This window comes from Argiope bruennichi, chromosome 5 (genome assembly GCF_947563725.1).
Source record: "Argiope bruennichi chromosome 5, qqArgBrue1.1, whole genome shotgun sequence".
Taxonomy (NCBI): Eukaryota; Metazoa; Arthropoda; class Arachnida; order Araneae; family Araneidae; genus Argiope; species Argiope bruennichi.
Window position 1 is genome coordinate 82,353,433 of NC_079155.1, and position 13,196 is coordinate 82,366,628.

At 28.0% G+C, this 13,196-nt stretch overlaps 1 protein-coding gene across 1 annotated transcript in view; it reads left to right on the plus strand.

The window, feature by feature from the left end:
• Positions 1 to 5,209: 5,209 nt before the first annotated feature.
• Positions 5,210 to 13,196, plus strand: part of LOC129968865 (phosphoinositide 3-kinase regulatory subunit 4-like) — a 36,913-nt gene continuing 28,926 nt past the window's right edge. The window contains exons 1-3 of the mRNA XM_056083174.1: positions 5,210 to 5,416; positions 9,920 to 10,034; positions 10,228 to 10,272. Of these exons, the coding sequence (XP_055939149.1) occupies positions 9,946 to 10,034; positions 10,228 to 10,272 (134 nt within the window). The 5' untranslated portion in view covers positions 5,210 to 5,416; positions 9,920 to 9,945. The remainder of the gene's footprint in view (positions 5,417 to 9,919; positions 10,035 to 10,227; positions 10,273 to 13,196) is intronic.

Genomic DNA, 13,196 nt, shown 5'->3' on the forward strand with positions numbered 1-13,196 from the left:
TGAATATTTCCCGAATAGATATTATACTTCAGTTTTAGTTCCTATTCAACCCAAAAGTAAGTTTTCCGAAACATAATTATGTGCAAATATTTTTTATACAGATTAAGTTACTTTTCAATACAAAAACTACCGAAATGAAGGATATGTCTTGCCGTAAGACCAATTTCTATATATCAATTTCGAAGAAATCCCCATCTAAGAACAAAGTAAGGGTGTGATAGCTTCCCAACACTGTTGCTACTGAAAAAAAAAATACAAAAGAACAGGGTCTTTCTTAGATGTTTGAACTTTTGGTGGTTCCTGAGATAATGATCGAGATTATAAATGAAATAACGAAACACTCCCAACAGAGCCGCTACAGCAATTGTTATCTATGCAAAGTAGCATTAAGACGAGTGTTAACGTGAAAAAAGAAAAAGCAAACATGTATTGTTCTTACCATCCGTTCCAACACGGGAAAAGGAACATATCCGGACATCATTTCCTCAATGAAGACGATAGGCAGGCGGCTGGCGCACGTTGGCTTCGATTTTATCTGACAGATTTCACCGATACACAGAAATGTATACAGAAATTGACCTCACGGTATGACGTGTGTTTTAAATACAGTGATTCTTATTACAAGAAATAGTTAAGAGTGGTGCACCTTTTTCAATAAAATGCTTCCAGGTAATTTTGTTTCCTGACTCTTCATGGCCTTCTTCTTGTGTACATCCGACCACTCCACCACCACTGGAAGAGGCAGTATCGACAGGACTTGTTGTGTCCGACTGTTGTGTTTAATATAATCTATCCATATTACTGCCAAATTCTCCGAATTGGCATACTCTTCGAGGCAATTTACCTTATGCCGCAGGTAATCAATCTCTGAGCATCCTCCTGATCTTCCTCTTCATTTATCTTGTTTTACGAGCAACAGGTCATTACTTTGAGAAGACCTTCTCAAAATTCTTTGTATTCCTCCAAATGTGCATCCCACAATAGAAGAAAGGCAAACACTTTCCAACTTTCAAACAATTGGTAAAAAAAAACTGACAATTTTTAACATCATGCCCTTTAAAGTTTTAAAATTTTCTGGTACTTTTAATACTGTACTGAAGTTGTAATTTTCAACTTTCAGGTTCTTTCGTAGTTTCGAGATTTCTATGCATTATTGAAATTATAGCAAACTATACCGATTCCTCCATAGATGCATTTATTTTCTTGCATTCTTCGAAATCTTTGGGAATATGCAAGGAATCTCCCATGTCCTGATCTAATTTGGATTATGAGTAGATGGTATTTTCTTATTTTTATTTCTGAGTTAGGAATAAAGTCATAATTTACACTTCCGTTTTTGGACATATACCATCTGTCAAACCATTGTAAATTAATTTCTTTTCTTAATTCCCATTTTAAGACATTATTTGATTTGGAGACAATTATATCAAAATCTCTCTTCATGGCTTATGGGGAAATTTACTTTTCAAATGATCCAAATAAATTCATTTTTTCAAAAGATAAAGTTTAATTATTTCAAAATCATTTTCTTTTTAATAGACATATATAACTTGTATTAGAAAGGGTATAGTTGCAAGATATTTATTTCCCATTTTACATATAACTAGGTTTGGACAGAGGTGCATTGACAACATTCTACTTTTCATCCTAAGTTTTAATGTTTTTCCGACTAAAATCTCCGATAATATTGTACCATCCACTCAATCAATAATTAATACAGTGAAACCCCTCGATTAATGAGTACCTCACATAACGACTGATTCATATACGGAGCTAAATAGAATTCAAAAAATGGATGCACTTAACTAGCTATGTTCGTAGAACGAGGTGACGAGAAGTCGCCGTGACATCACATGCTCAATTGACCTATATCATTCTGTGGAAGAAGTTTTGTCCGTTTAGCAAAGTCAAGCGTGATTCAAAGGAGTTTGAACAAGTGCATGTGGAGCCTTAATCGAAGAGATTTTGTCTCTGGACAAACTTATGGGACTATAGGTGGATGGCAATGACATTAATGAGGTGAAATAACATAGCTAGAACTACCGAAGAATTTACAAAGCTGAATTCTGTGTCACAATATAAAGCTGCGGGGAAAATTTGGTCAGGTGAGGAAAAATATAATAGACCCAGTAACCTTCCAGTGAAATAAAAAAGATGTTGAAAGAATGAGAAATTATTGCATCGTATGGTGAGAAGCATCATACTGATTATGCAGTAGCTATGAGTGCTATAAACTTATTTAATGATAATGCTATATCTCATTTTCACCAAATTTTGAAGTGTAGCAAAACATAAATGTCTTTAGACAATTTTCTTATAAAAAAGCATGAATTATAAATTATAAATTGCATTATTATAAAAATTCTGAGTATTTTTTCGAAATGGAACTCACCTGTCCTATTTTACATGGATTTCTTTAGAAAATATTTCGCATAACGATTGTTTCGCCTTACGAGTAAAATTTCGACGAATTAGGGTTGTTAAATGAGATTCGACTGTACATCTTATTGGTTATCGTCTGATTATCACATTCCTTATCTCAGAACTTTTATAGGCCGCGGTGGCCTGGTGGTAAAGTCTCGGCTTGTGAGCCGTAGGGTTTCAGGTTCGTGACCCGATTCCACAGAAGAACCGTCGTGTAAGGGGGTCTGTTGCACGTTAAATCCGTCAGAACAAACGTCCTCCCGCTGGTCTGGTGTAGAGAGGAGGGTGCCAGCTCAGATGTCGTACTCGTCTTCTGACAACGGTTCAAAATTACGAGGTCTGTCCCAAAATAACCCTAGTGTTGCTTTACACGGGACGTTAATATAACTAAACTAAACTAAACTAAAAACTAATCTCGGAACTTTTATTATCCTAGAGTTGATATCGTTATAAAATCCAAATTCTTGATAATGATGTTTTATATTTAAGATACTCCGCAAGAATATGTTAACATCCTCTGGTGGAAACTCGGTCCTTATCAATGCGTCAAAAGGATGACGGGCATTGCACCAATGAAAATCTTTATTAGAATATGTTTTATGAATTTTATCGCTTTATGTGGGGAAAATATGGAGATTTGCTCAAAGATCTGCATGGATTAAATCAGCAAGAGAAATGGCAGCTAATTTGATTCAAATCTGAAACTATAGCTCAATTAGAATTTCCAAGAATGGGACCAATTTTAAACGTTCTCAAAATCACTTTATTTTGAATAAAAAATACGTTCATTACAAATTGAAGAAAAATTGAGACAGTCTTTAAAATGCAAAGTGAACAAACAGCTGTGACAGATTTTTACTATCCAGGAACATTTCTTAAGTGCATTATCCGAAACTAGTTTTATGATAAATATGTTACTTGCTAATTCAAGGTTATGCATAGCAGTGATTCAAAATTTTATTCATTTATTCAAAGACGTGAACTTTTAAATATATTTTAATACTGATACTAACTACTGTATCAGTATTTGATCAGTATTTTATACTGATAACTACTTATAAAATGAAGTTAAAATCGTTAAAGTTTTTCATTTACTCTTGCAATACTAATATCGCTGAAGGAAAATAGTTCGACATTAATTTTTAACTAGCTGTTAAACTGCATTATTGAAAGACTATAATTTGAAGTAACTTGGGACTTCAAAATATAAAAAAAAGGTTTGGATTCTTGTCGATATTTAGGGGCTTAGAGGATTTTTCGAGACTTGTTGACATTTAAATTTGTAGACTAAACAGATTTTTTTAATGATTTCCTTAGCAAAAAAACACAGGATTTAATATCTAGTTTGGTAATCTAGCTCAAAGGAGAAGAAATGGAGCGGTGGTGAAATTTTTATTTTAATATGACTCATTTACTATCAAAAGACAAAAAGATTATTCAAATTAAGCAAATGGATGTCTCATCAAAATGAATAATTTTTGCACTAAAATTCCCCCCCCCCCCATTGATGTTCTTGTTATTAAACTTCACCAAGGATATTTTTGATATGATAATCAAACGATTATTTTGCATTTCGAAACGGCTCTAGAAATATGCACTCATTTACAAAGGATAAAGATATATCTGAACTTTAGATAGAATGTAGATGAGTCATTGTATGTTGTTCACTAAACAAGAGACATATTCGATTTATTTAAATTTCCATTCGATGAAACTACTATTCTGTAACAGAGAGTTATAATTTTGGAACGTTCAAACGGTACTTTGTGATTTGTAAGAATCGCAATATCATCAAAAAAAATTACTAATTGATAATCGGAAATTCTTAAGTCTATGATATTTTCATATCAAATAGTTTTATTGTTACCATTTTTAAATTTTGTTTATTCAATCATTTTTTTATTTTTAAAATACCGTATTAAATTTGCACAAAGTTTTCTGTTGCAAATAATAAGGTAAAAATTTGTCTTTTTTTTAAATTTATTTATTATTTTTTTCAAACTTTACACTTTGCTTCTTCATACCTTCAAAAGGTGGAGCCTCAACTTTTGGTCACAGTATCAAAAATCAAAGAAATCCAGCATTGATACTAAACTTTAAATACGACCTTTGCGGTTTTGAATAATTTCAATTATAGTTATATAAAATTTTAAATAATTATAAATCCAATAAATTCTGTAATAAAGCTATTCTGAGATTTGAAGCAAAAGATAACCCTTTACTTTTCATCTTATTTTCGAATTCACCAATTCCCTTCAAATAATTAGAAATGGAGCTGCTTGGGAGGATTTCTTTTGAATATAGAATCCCGTTCTGGAGGACAACTGGATTGGAACTGTCTTATCGAATCCAATTATCCACTGAATTTCTAGTTCGATAGCTAAAACTGTAAAATTATGAATTTCGTATCGATGATTGAATCAAATCTCTATGTCAGTTCATTTGTATTTATTCCCTTTGATACTAAGAAAAAGAATAATTAGGGGAATATTTCTCATCCCCAACCTATGGCCAATGTGAACACTAATATTGTACAATGTTGGAAGCTGGGGTATTTTGTTAGGACACTTGTTCTTGGGAATTCAGTATGCTAATCATTCAGCTAGAAAAATAATTGCAGATATATATTCTGTTATATTACTTTATATTTAGATCTTGTCCAGGGATATATATTTTTAATTTTTCACTTTTTTGTATTCGTAAACTAACAAGCAAAATTAGAATTAACGAATTTTTCTGTCATGACTTTCGCTGAAAGGAACTGATGTGAAACTATAATGTTTATAAAATTACAAATTATTCGTAGGGTTTTGTTTTGTGATGGGTCTTTTGATTGTGAATTTCGCAGTTTGTATTTATTAATTAAAAATAAGTTAAATAGAATAGTAATAAAAGTTCGAGTAAAAACCAAAAGCTGATAATTTTTTCAATCATATTTCTGTTTTGACAAATACTAATAATTTTTTTAAGGTTTTCTGATTTTGTTTTTATTGTGAGTATTTTCATGCCCATTCGATTTTTATTTACCTAGTGTAATGAATGCTTCGATACTAATGCCTTAAATCTCCTTATGTAATTCGTTGTCTTGAAACTGATTATATACCGCTTTTTTTAGTCAACTTATTAATCCAGTTCTCAATTGTTAAACATCTGATATTTTTTCTTTCTATATAGACGCAATTTTCCAGCTTTAAATTTTATTAATAATTTATTTGAAATTTTAATTAATAACAACAGAGCATTAATAAAGAAAAATTGAACGCCTTTTTCATGTTTGTCATTTATTTTGTGTAACTATTGTATTAAAACCATTCTATTAATTTAGAAAAAATTATATATATGACATTTGATTCAATAACTAGTGAATTCTGAATTGATTTTCCTTTCTGCTGACACTTTTTCATTTTATTTTCTGTGTATATATGTGATATTCACAGAAATAAAATAAAGTTAAATTTTAGTTTTTTGAGAAATGAAAGTTTATGAAAATTAGTTGTTTCATAAATTTCACATTTCATCACACCTTACTTTATTAATTTCATCCTCCCCCCCCCTCATCTTTATGAAATTAGTATTTTTATCCCATGAGATTTATCAGAAACTTATTAACATTCTGTATACTGACTTAAGAATTTAATAAAATTTAAATGATTCATTTTCACTTCTTAATCACTAATATCACACATCCCTTAATCAGGGGATATTGTAACTTTTATTACTGTACTATTCAATGATGTATGTTTTTGCTGTTTACAACTTTAACTCTTTTAATTTGAATAAAGTAATGCTCTGCAAAAACACTTTGCAAACAAAATTTTCTATATTTTTTTAATGTAGAGCTTACAGATCCATGATATTTATCCAATTAAGATAAATATCATTCTCTCGAAGTATTTTTGTCTTGAGATTAGACCCACAATGTTCTGTCTACAAAGTTTTAATAAAATAATTTACTTTTGAGATGGATAATTGTTTTAAATAATAATCAAATTCCAAATTAATTTTCTAAATATTTTTTCATTTCTAACATTTATAAAAATTTGTATATTTACTGGTGAATAATTCAAAATTTGTACAGTGTAGTTAACCATAAACTGCACAAACAAATATATAGGTAGTAGTATATATATATGTAATATATTCCATTACTAACTGCATTTACTATCAGCTTATTTGCTAAGAATACTGTTTTTTGTTTTTTTTTTAATTTTATTTAAATCTCTTTTGAGCTTGATCTATGTTTTCTTCAACTAAGTTTTTTTTTTTTTTTAATTTCAGATTGTGATAATCTAATTTATACTACTTTAGAATCTCCTATATCTGTTTTGTTCACTTCATCTCATCTAAAATTTGATTTAACTTCTAGCTTGCGGCCAGTACAACTGTTGTACCAGATTTTTTAACCTTTCCTTACGGCTCGGTACAATTGCTGTGCCAGAATATTTTAATATAATTTTGTAATTTTATAATGATATATGGTTATAGTTGGGATCATCTATTTTTAAATATTTGAACCAAAAATTTACTAATCATTTGAACAAGAAGAATTACTTGAAGTTTCATTTCTGGTGGAATGCTATTATGAAGGTTATCGGCACCGTTGATAAATTGTTACTTCTTTACTCCCATTCGTCACAATTGATGCAGAAAAACTAAATGGAACCTCTAGTTTTTTTCACTCTGCCATTATATTTTCATTGAAAAGTGACGAAACAATTCTTGTATTTTCTCCATGCTTAAACCCCCCCCCCCTCCGTCCCTGCTGGAGTCTTGGACATATATACAGCCCAGTCACTAATGTATTAGTCTAATATAGTATTAAACGGACCAAAAAAATTTTTTCAGCTTCAAATTCTAATACTTGATCTGGATATATTCCTGCTAAAAATACATTTTGGTTTAGATTTTTAAGGAAGCTGTCGGTTTCACCATTATTTTTCATAATTTATGAAATCGATTGATTTAATAATTTACAATTAATCATCCATTAAAAATTATAAAATATTGAAGGATGTTAAAATCTATCAAAAATAAAAAATAGTAGTTTTTCTATATCAGAAGAGAAATATTAACCTTAAATATTATATCTTCATTTCAATCCACTGAGAAGTTACTAGACACTTAAATTATTCCAGAAATATTTGTATTGGAATAAAATAAAGTAGCTGCATAAAAAAGTCAGGAATTCTCGATTTAATTTTAAGCATTTCTGAAAGATAATCTAAATCAGCTGCTAATGGAACTTGTATTTAATAACAAATGCTGATCATTTAGAATGCCAAATATATTGTTTTAAGTTTTTTAAAAAAAGTTTTTTGTTATTTACTTTTCAGCATAATATTATCGCAGTGTAATCTTATGTATTGAATTCTAAGTAAACCATATCTAATCTTACTTTTTAAAAATTGTCTTAAATCTGATGATTACTTACATATTATTAAATTTGTCTGCAGAAAAATATTTTTTTGTTATATTCAGGTATTTATTGTCTGCAAAATTGAGCATGGTTTTCAAAAATACTACACTGCAATAAGTAATTGAAATTCTCAGCAATAAAAAAAAATCACTATAAATTGCAAGAATTGACAATAGAATAAGAAAATATTACTAGTAATTATATTAAAAACTGTTCGAACTACATTAGGAATAAAAATTATATTCGATTTCTGCAAGCGCAATATATTAAAACTAAAACATTCAAAGATATTTTAATCTACAAAACAGCAGATGATTGTTATCTGTGTTATGCATAAAGAAATGGGAATATTTTTAAAAAGGAAATATAAACAATTAGAATCTTTATGCACGATATATAAATTGTCACATTTAATCAAAATTGATGAATTAGAAGAATAACAAAATAAAATTCACAATGATGTGTTCATGCTTTATAAGAATTAAATTTACAACTTCAGTAAAGCTTGAGAAATTTATTTAATTACAAATATGATTGAAAAATTGATAATATTTTTTTAATGTGCTAAATAAAAATACAGAAGTTATTTCTATTTACAATTTATTTAATGTCATAATATTTAATTCAATATTTTCTCCTACAGAATTAGTAAACTAATGTTTCAGGGGGGGGGGAATAAAACTATGATAAAAAGCTTTTTCTAGGGTTCAGACATGGTAAAACCGCAAAAAGCAACCTGGTTACGACGGAGAGGACAGATGACCAATTATCACTACAGGTGGTCGAAATCGGAAAGACTATTTCCAACAATCACCTTTAAAAGAAGGGGAAAGCATTTTCTAGCTTTTCTCACTGAATGCCTGTATTCAAAGTAACTTTTCTGAGTTTTAGTTCCCGAAGCTTAAAGGTTAAAACAAGAAACTGTGAAAACCTGGCAGCATGAAAGCTGAAATAAAATATAAAAACAGAATCATTCATCATCTGTGTTGTATATAGGTTATTAAATAGGGTTTATTATCTCAGTAATATCTCATAAAGCTAATATAATAAAGTAAGCTATATTATAATAAACTAAGCTAAGCTATAATAAAGCAAGCTAGTGAATTACAATACCAAATTAAAATCTCTAGTTAAAATTTTTTTGATATATGCTAATTTTAATTAATTAAATATCTGATTAATCTCTGATGTACAGTGTCATCTTCAAACATTTATTAGGTAGCTCTAAGTATAAGAATCCAATTTCAGATTATGTAATTTGCTGTAGTTTGAAGGACATTAATATTTATTTTCAGAAATGACTTAAGATAATTGTTGACAATGTTGGATGATAACAAAGAATAGTTTCTTTCATAAAGTAGTATTAACTGCTTGGGAAGATCAGTACTTTATGCGTGGAAATTATTTCACAACCACATTTTCAAAATTTTTCTAATTCTGGGTGACAAATTTAAATTTAAACAATTCCTCATTGTTAAATCTTTGCCTTTTATCAGAAATTAGATGTCAATTTGCAAATGAACATAAATTCTATGATTGTTGAAAAAAAATTTTTAAAAAATTTACTGTTACAATTTGCAGTTCTCACACAGTCGATAAACAATACATGGTCATGAGTCTTAACAAACAAATAAATAAAATAGGTACTTGTATCTTACAATAACCCCCAGATTTTTTCACTGAGTAATGAAAATATGTTGCTTGGGGGTTCTATTATGCATAATAGATCTTGGTCTAATCTGAAAATCACTAGTGAAACTGAGAACCACCATATTATTGAAATACTGTAAAATATCCTGATAAAATTAACAAAATAAGAAATTAATTTAAAATAAATCTTTGTAACATGTTGATGAAGTTCAAAGTGTCTTGAACTATTTGACGAAATTAACCAATTTATTGAATAAGAGGCATTATAAAGTGCTCTATTTATGGTCGCAAATCCCCTACAGTTCAAAAACATATATTGTAAGATACTTAAATATCTATTCTGTTAACTGTAAAATTATGAATATTTTAAACTATTGATGTGGTTTAGTATAAGTTTTAAACTTTATTGGAACTATTATTATTTTTTAGATGCTGTCATCTTGAAAAATTTAATCATGGGCAATTTGACATCCATTGCTCCATCTCAAATTTATCCTGTGGAGTACTATCTAACAGAACTCCCTGATTGTACTTTTGATTCAAAGTAAGAAATGTGTTTGTGTTAAAATTATTTATAATAATAAATAATTTGTATAAATTAAAAATATTTGTTATGATGCATATTTTTAATTCTATTTTGTATTCTGAATTTAAAATAATTTTACATTCAGGAAATTTGTTCAATTTCCTATTACAATTCAACATCTTTAGACTATAATGTTCTTTTTATTGTTTAGCTTGGGAAGTACTCGTTTTCTCAAAGTTGCTAGAGCAAAACATAGGTAGGAAGGCTTTTTTTTTTTTTCTTTAATTAAAATACTTCTTTTATACATTTCATCTATATTATATTTTACAGATATAGTTATTCATCCAGATATCTATTTGTAATAAAAATGTCTTGATGTCTTTAAAGTTATTCTTTGCTTAATCTTTGACACATGCACACTACTAATTCCGAAGTATTAATGCATAATTGTAATTTTACATATTATAGAATTTATTTTGGACCAATCACCTTTAGTAACCAGATGACTCACCAGACATTATTTAAATAAAATTTCAACTAAATATTTTGTAGGAACTTAATGGCTTCCTCATTCAAGTATTTTTAAATTTTAAAGCATGTAATTTTTACTATTTTAGAGCTTTGTGCAATTATGCTACATGCTTCCTAATTTTCTGTCACTTCCCATAAGATTTGAAGTTAAATTTTGAAAGAGAAGTAACTTGTATTGCATGTTATTAGATTAGTTGAAGTTGAATTACTTCATGAAGTAGAAAAAAAACTAATGTATAATTTTTTAAAAAAATTAAATGGCAAAAGCAATAATACAGAAATGTTTAAAAATACATGATTTTTTTAAACCCTTCTTTGCATGATTTCTTTTTTAATGAAATAAATCAGGGTGGTATAATTGTATAATTCATGCTGTAGATTAGAGGAAAAATGTTTAAAAAATCCTTGTACAAATATATAATATGAAATAATTAAAAAACTGGTATGATGGAAATATCCATCATCATGCAAATTAACATGTTAAGCTCAGAACAAAATAAATAAAAAAAAAATATTATATCTTTGTACTATTTTTATTTTTGATGATAATTAAAAAAAACAATAATTATTCTTATTTAGACACAAATTAATTCCACATGAACTGCATGAGATGGGGGAATACCCTTTGCATTTAGGGTATTTGCACTATAGTTAACACCCACTTTTGGTCAATCTTCAATGTTGCTCTCTTCTAAATTTCTCTACAAAAATAACATAAAATAAACATAAAGTAAAAAACATTTTTGTCATACATTCGAAATGAAATAACTGCATAGTGATGTAAATTTTTGTCACATGGTTTTGGGGAAGGTTATTGGGGTATTCAATATAAATTGCTTAGAAAATAACAGAAACATAAAAAGCAAACCTTTTTTCCACTCATTATCGCTTCTATTTAGTAGAAAAAATCTCAGTTATAAAAAAATATTTAAGAAATTACACGTTTCTTCTAACCACAATGAATAGCAGAATGATAAGTTCAAACCCTCTGTAATGATCGTGGCATTTGATTTTTTGCCAGCTACGCTCCTAATTTTGCAATAGTCATGAAAAAAGTTGCCAGCAACAACCAATTTTTAGTACAATTTTTTGCTCGCTAAATGTTATAATACAAATTTTCATCATCCTGCAAAGAAGGGTTAAATTTATTATTGCTTCTTTTGAAACTAAGCATTAGCTATAATTTTCACAGTATTCAAAAATTTTATTCAAAGTATGCTTTAAACAAAATTGTATGCAATATGGAAAAATAAAACAAATCTTCATAGCTTGATTTTCAGCACGTAAGAAAAAAATCCATAAAGAAATATTAATAGCAATAATGAAAATAATTTTGATTTCATTCATAATAATGAAAATAATATTGTGAAATAAAAATATGTTTTTAAGTTAATAAATCTAGATAACAATTTTATAAAAACTAAATTGGTGGCATTGAAATTATAATTTTTTGAACTTCCTTCCTTGGGTGCCCGAATCAGAAACATACACATCTAATTTATAAAAAAAATGTCACAAATCTGTTTCCCTCATAAATGATTATAAAAATCATTTTTCTGTAGAAATATTTTTGGAAATCACACGCACATGCACACACACACACAAAAAAAAAATATTGCTTGGTTTTTTTTAATTTAAAATTTCTAAAAAATTGTTCTGTTATGAACATTTTCACCCTTTAAATTTATATATGTTTCAAATTTGATAGCTCTGGCTAATGTTCTGTACTTCACCTTCGCAGACACACATATTCTAATTCATTATAAATAGCGATTGTATTGTTAATTTTCTATGATATTGTATTGATAATTTTAATTGATGATGATTGTATTGATAATTTTCACCTATATGATAAATAATTAAACATTTACAATTATTGTTTCTTCATTTTTTTTTTCTTTATTTGCAACTATTAAAGAAAGGTGAGAGTTATTCATAGTTTCTACTGCTAACTATGATCCACAATCTCATAAAAATATAGGAATCTTGAACTCTTATTCTCCGCAGTAATCTTACTATCTAATTAACAAATATGATTTTGTCTGTTACTAATATGTAATTAAATTTGTAAAATTGATATTTTCAGAGAGCTTTCATAAGACTAAGACTTTCAGATTAATTTTTTCATATGTAAATAAACATGGGTCATCAAAACCTTTCTCCTCAGTTTCCTTGGATGCCCAATTCAAAAACATTACATATCTTTAAATGTATAAAATAATATCACAAATCTGTTTCCCTCACAAATAGGATTATAAATATATTTTTTTTTGCGTATTTTGACAGAATTAAATTTGATCTAATGTAATTGCTTGCTCAAGTTTATACTGTATAAAGATTGTGTTTAATTTCAATATAAATAAACAGATGTAATCTCAGTTATAGAAAAAATTCCTGATTCTATTTTAAATATAAGCAGCTGTGTTATATTTAAAACTAAATCCTGATTTCTTATAGTCGAAAATGACAACTTGCTACAAATTCTTTACCTGTTTGAGACACTCAGATATAAAATAATACATTTTATAGTTTGTTAACTTGAAATTTTGTATTAAATTAAATTTTTTTTTTTCAGATTTTAGATTTTAAATTTATTTTCTAAGTCTTTTTAATGTTTTATATTTTGTTGCATTAATTTATTGTAAATGT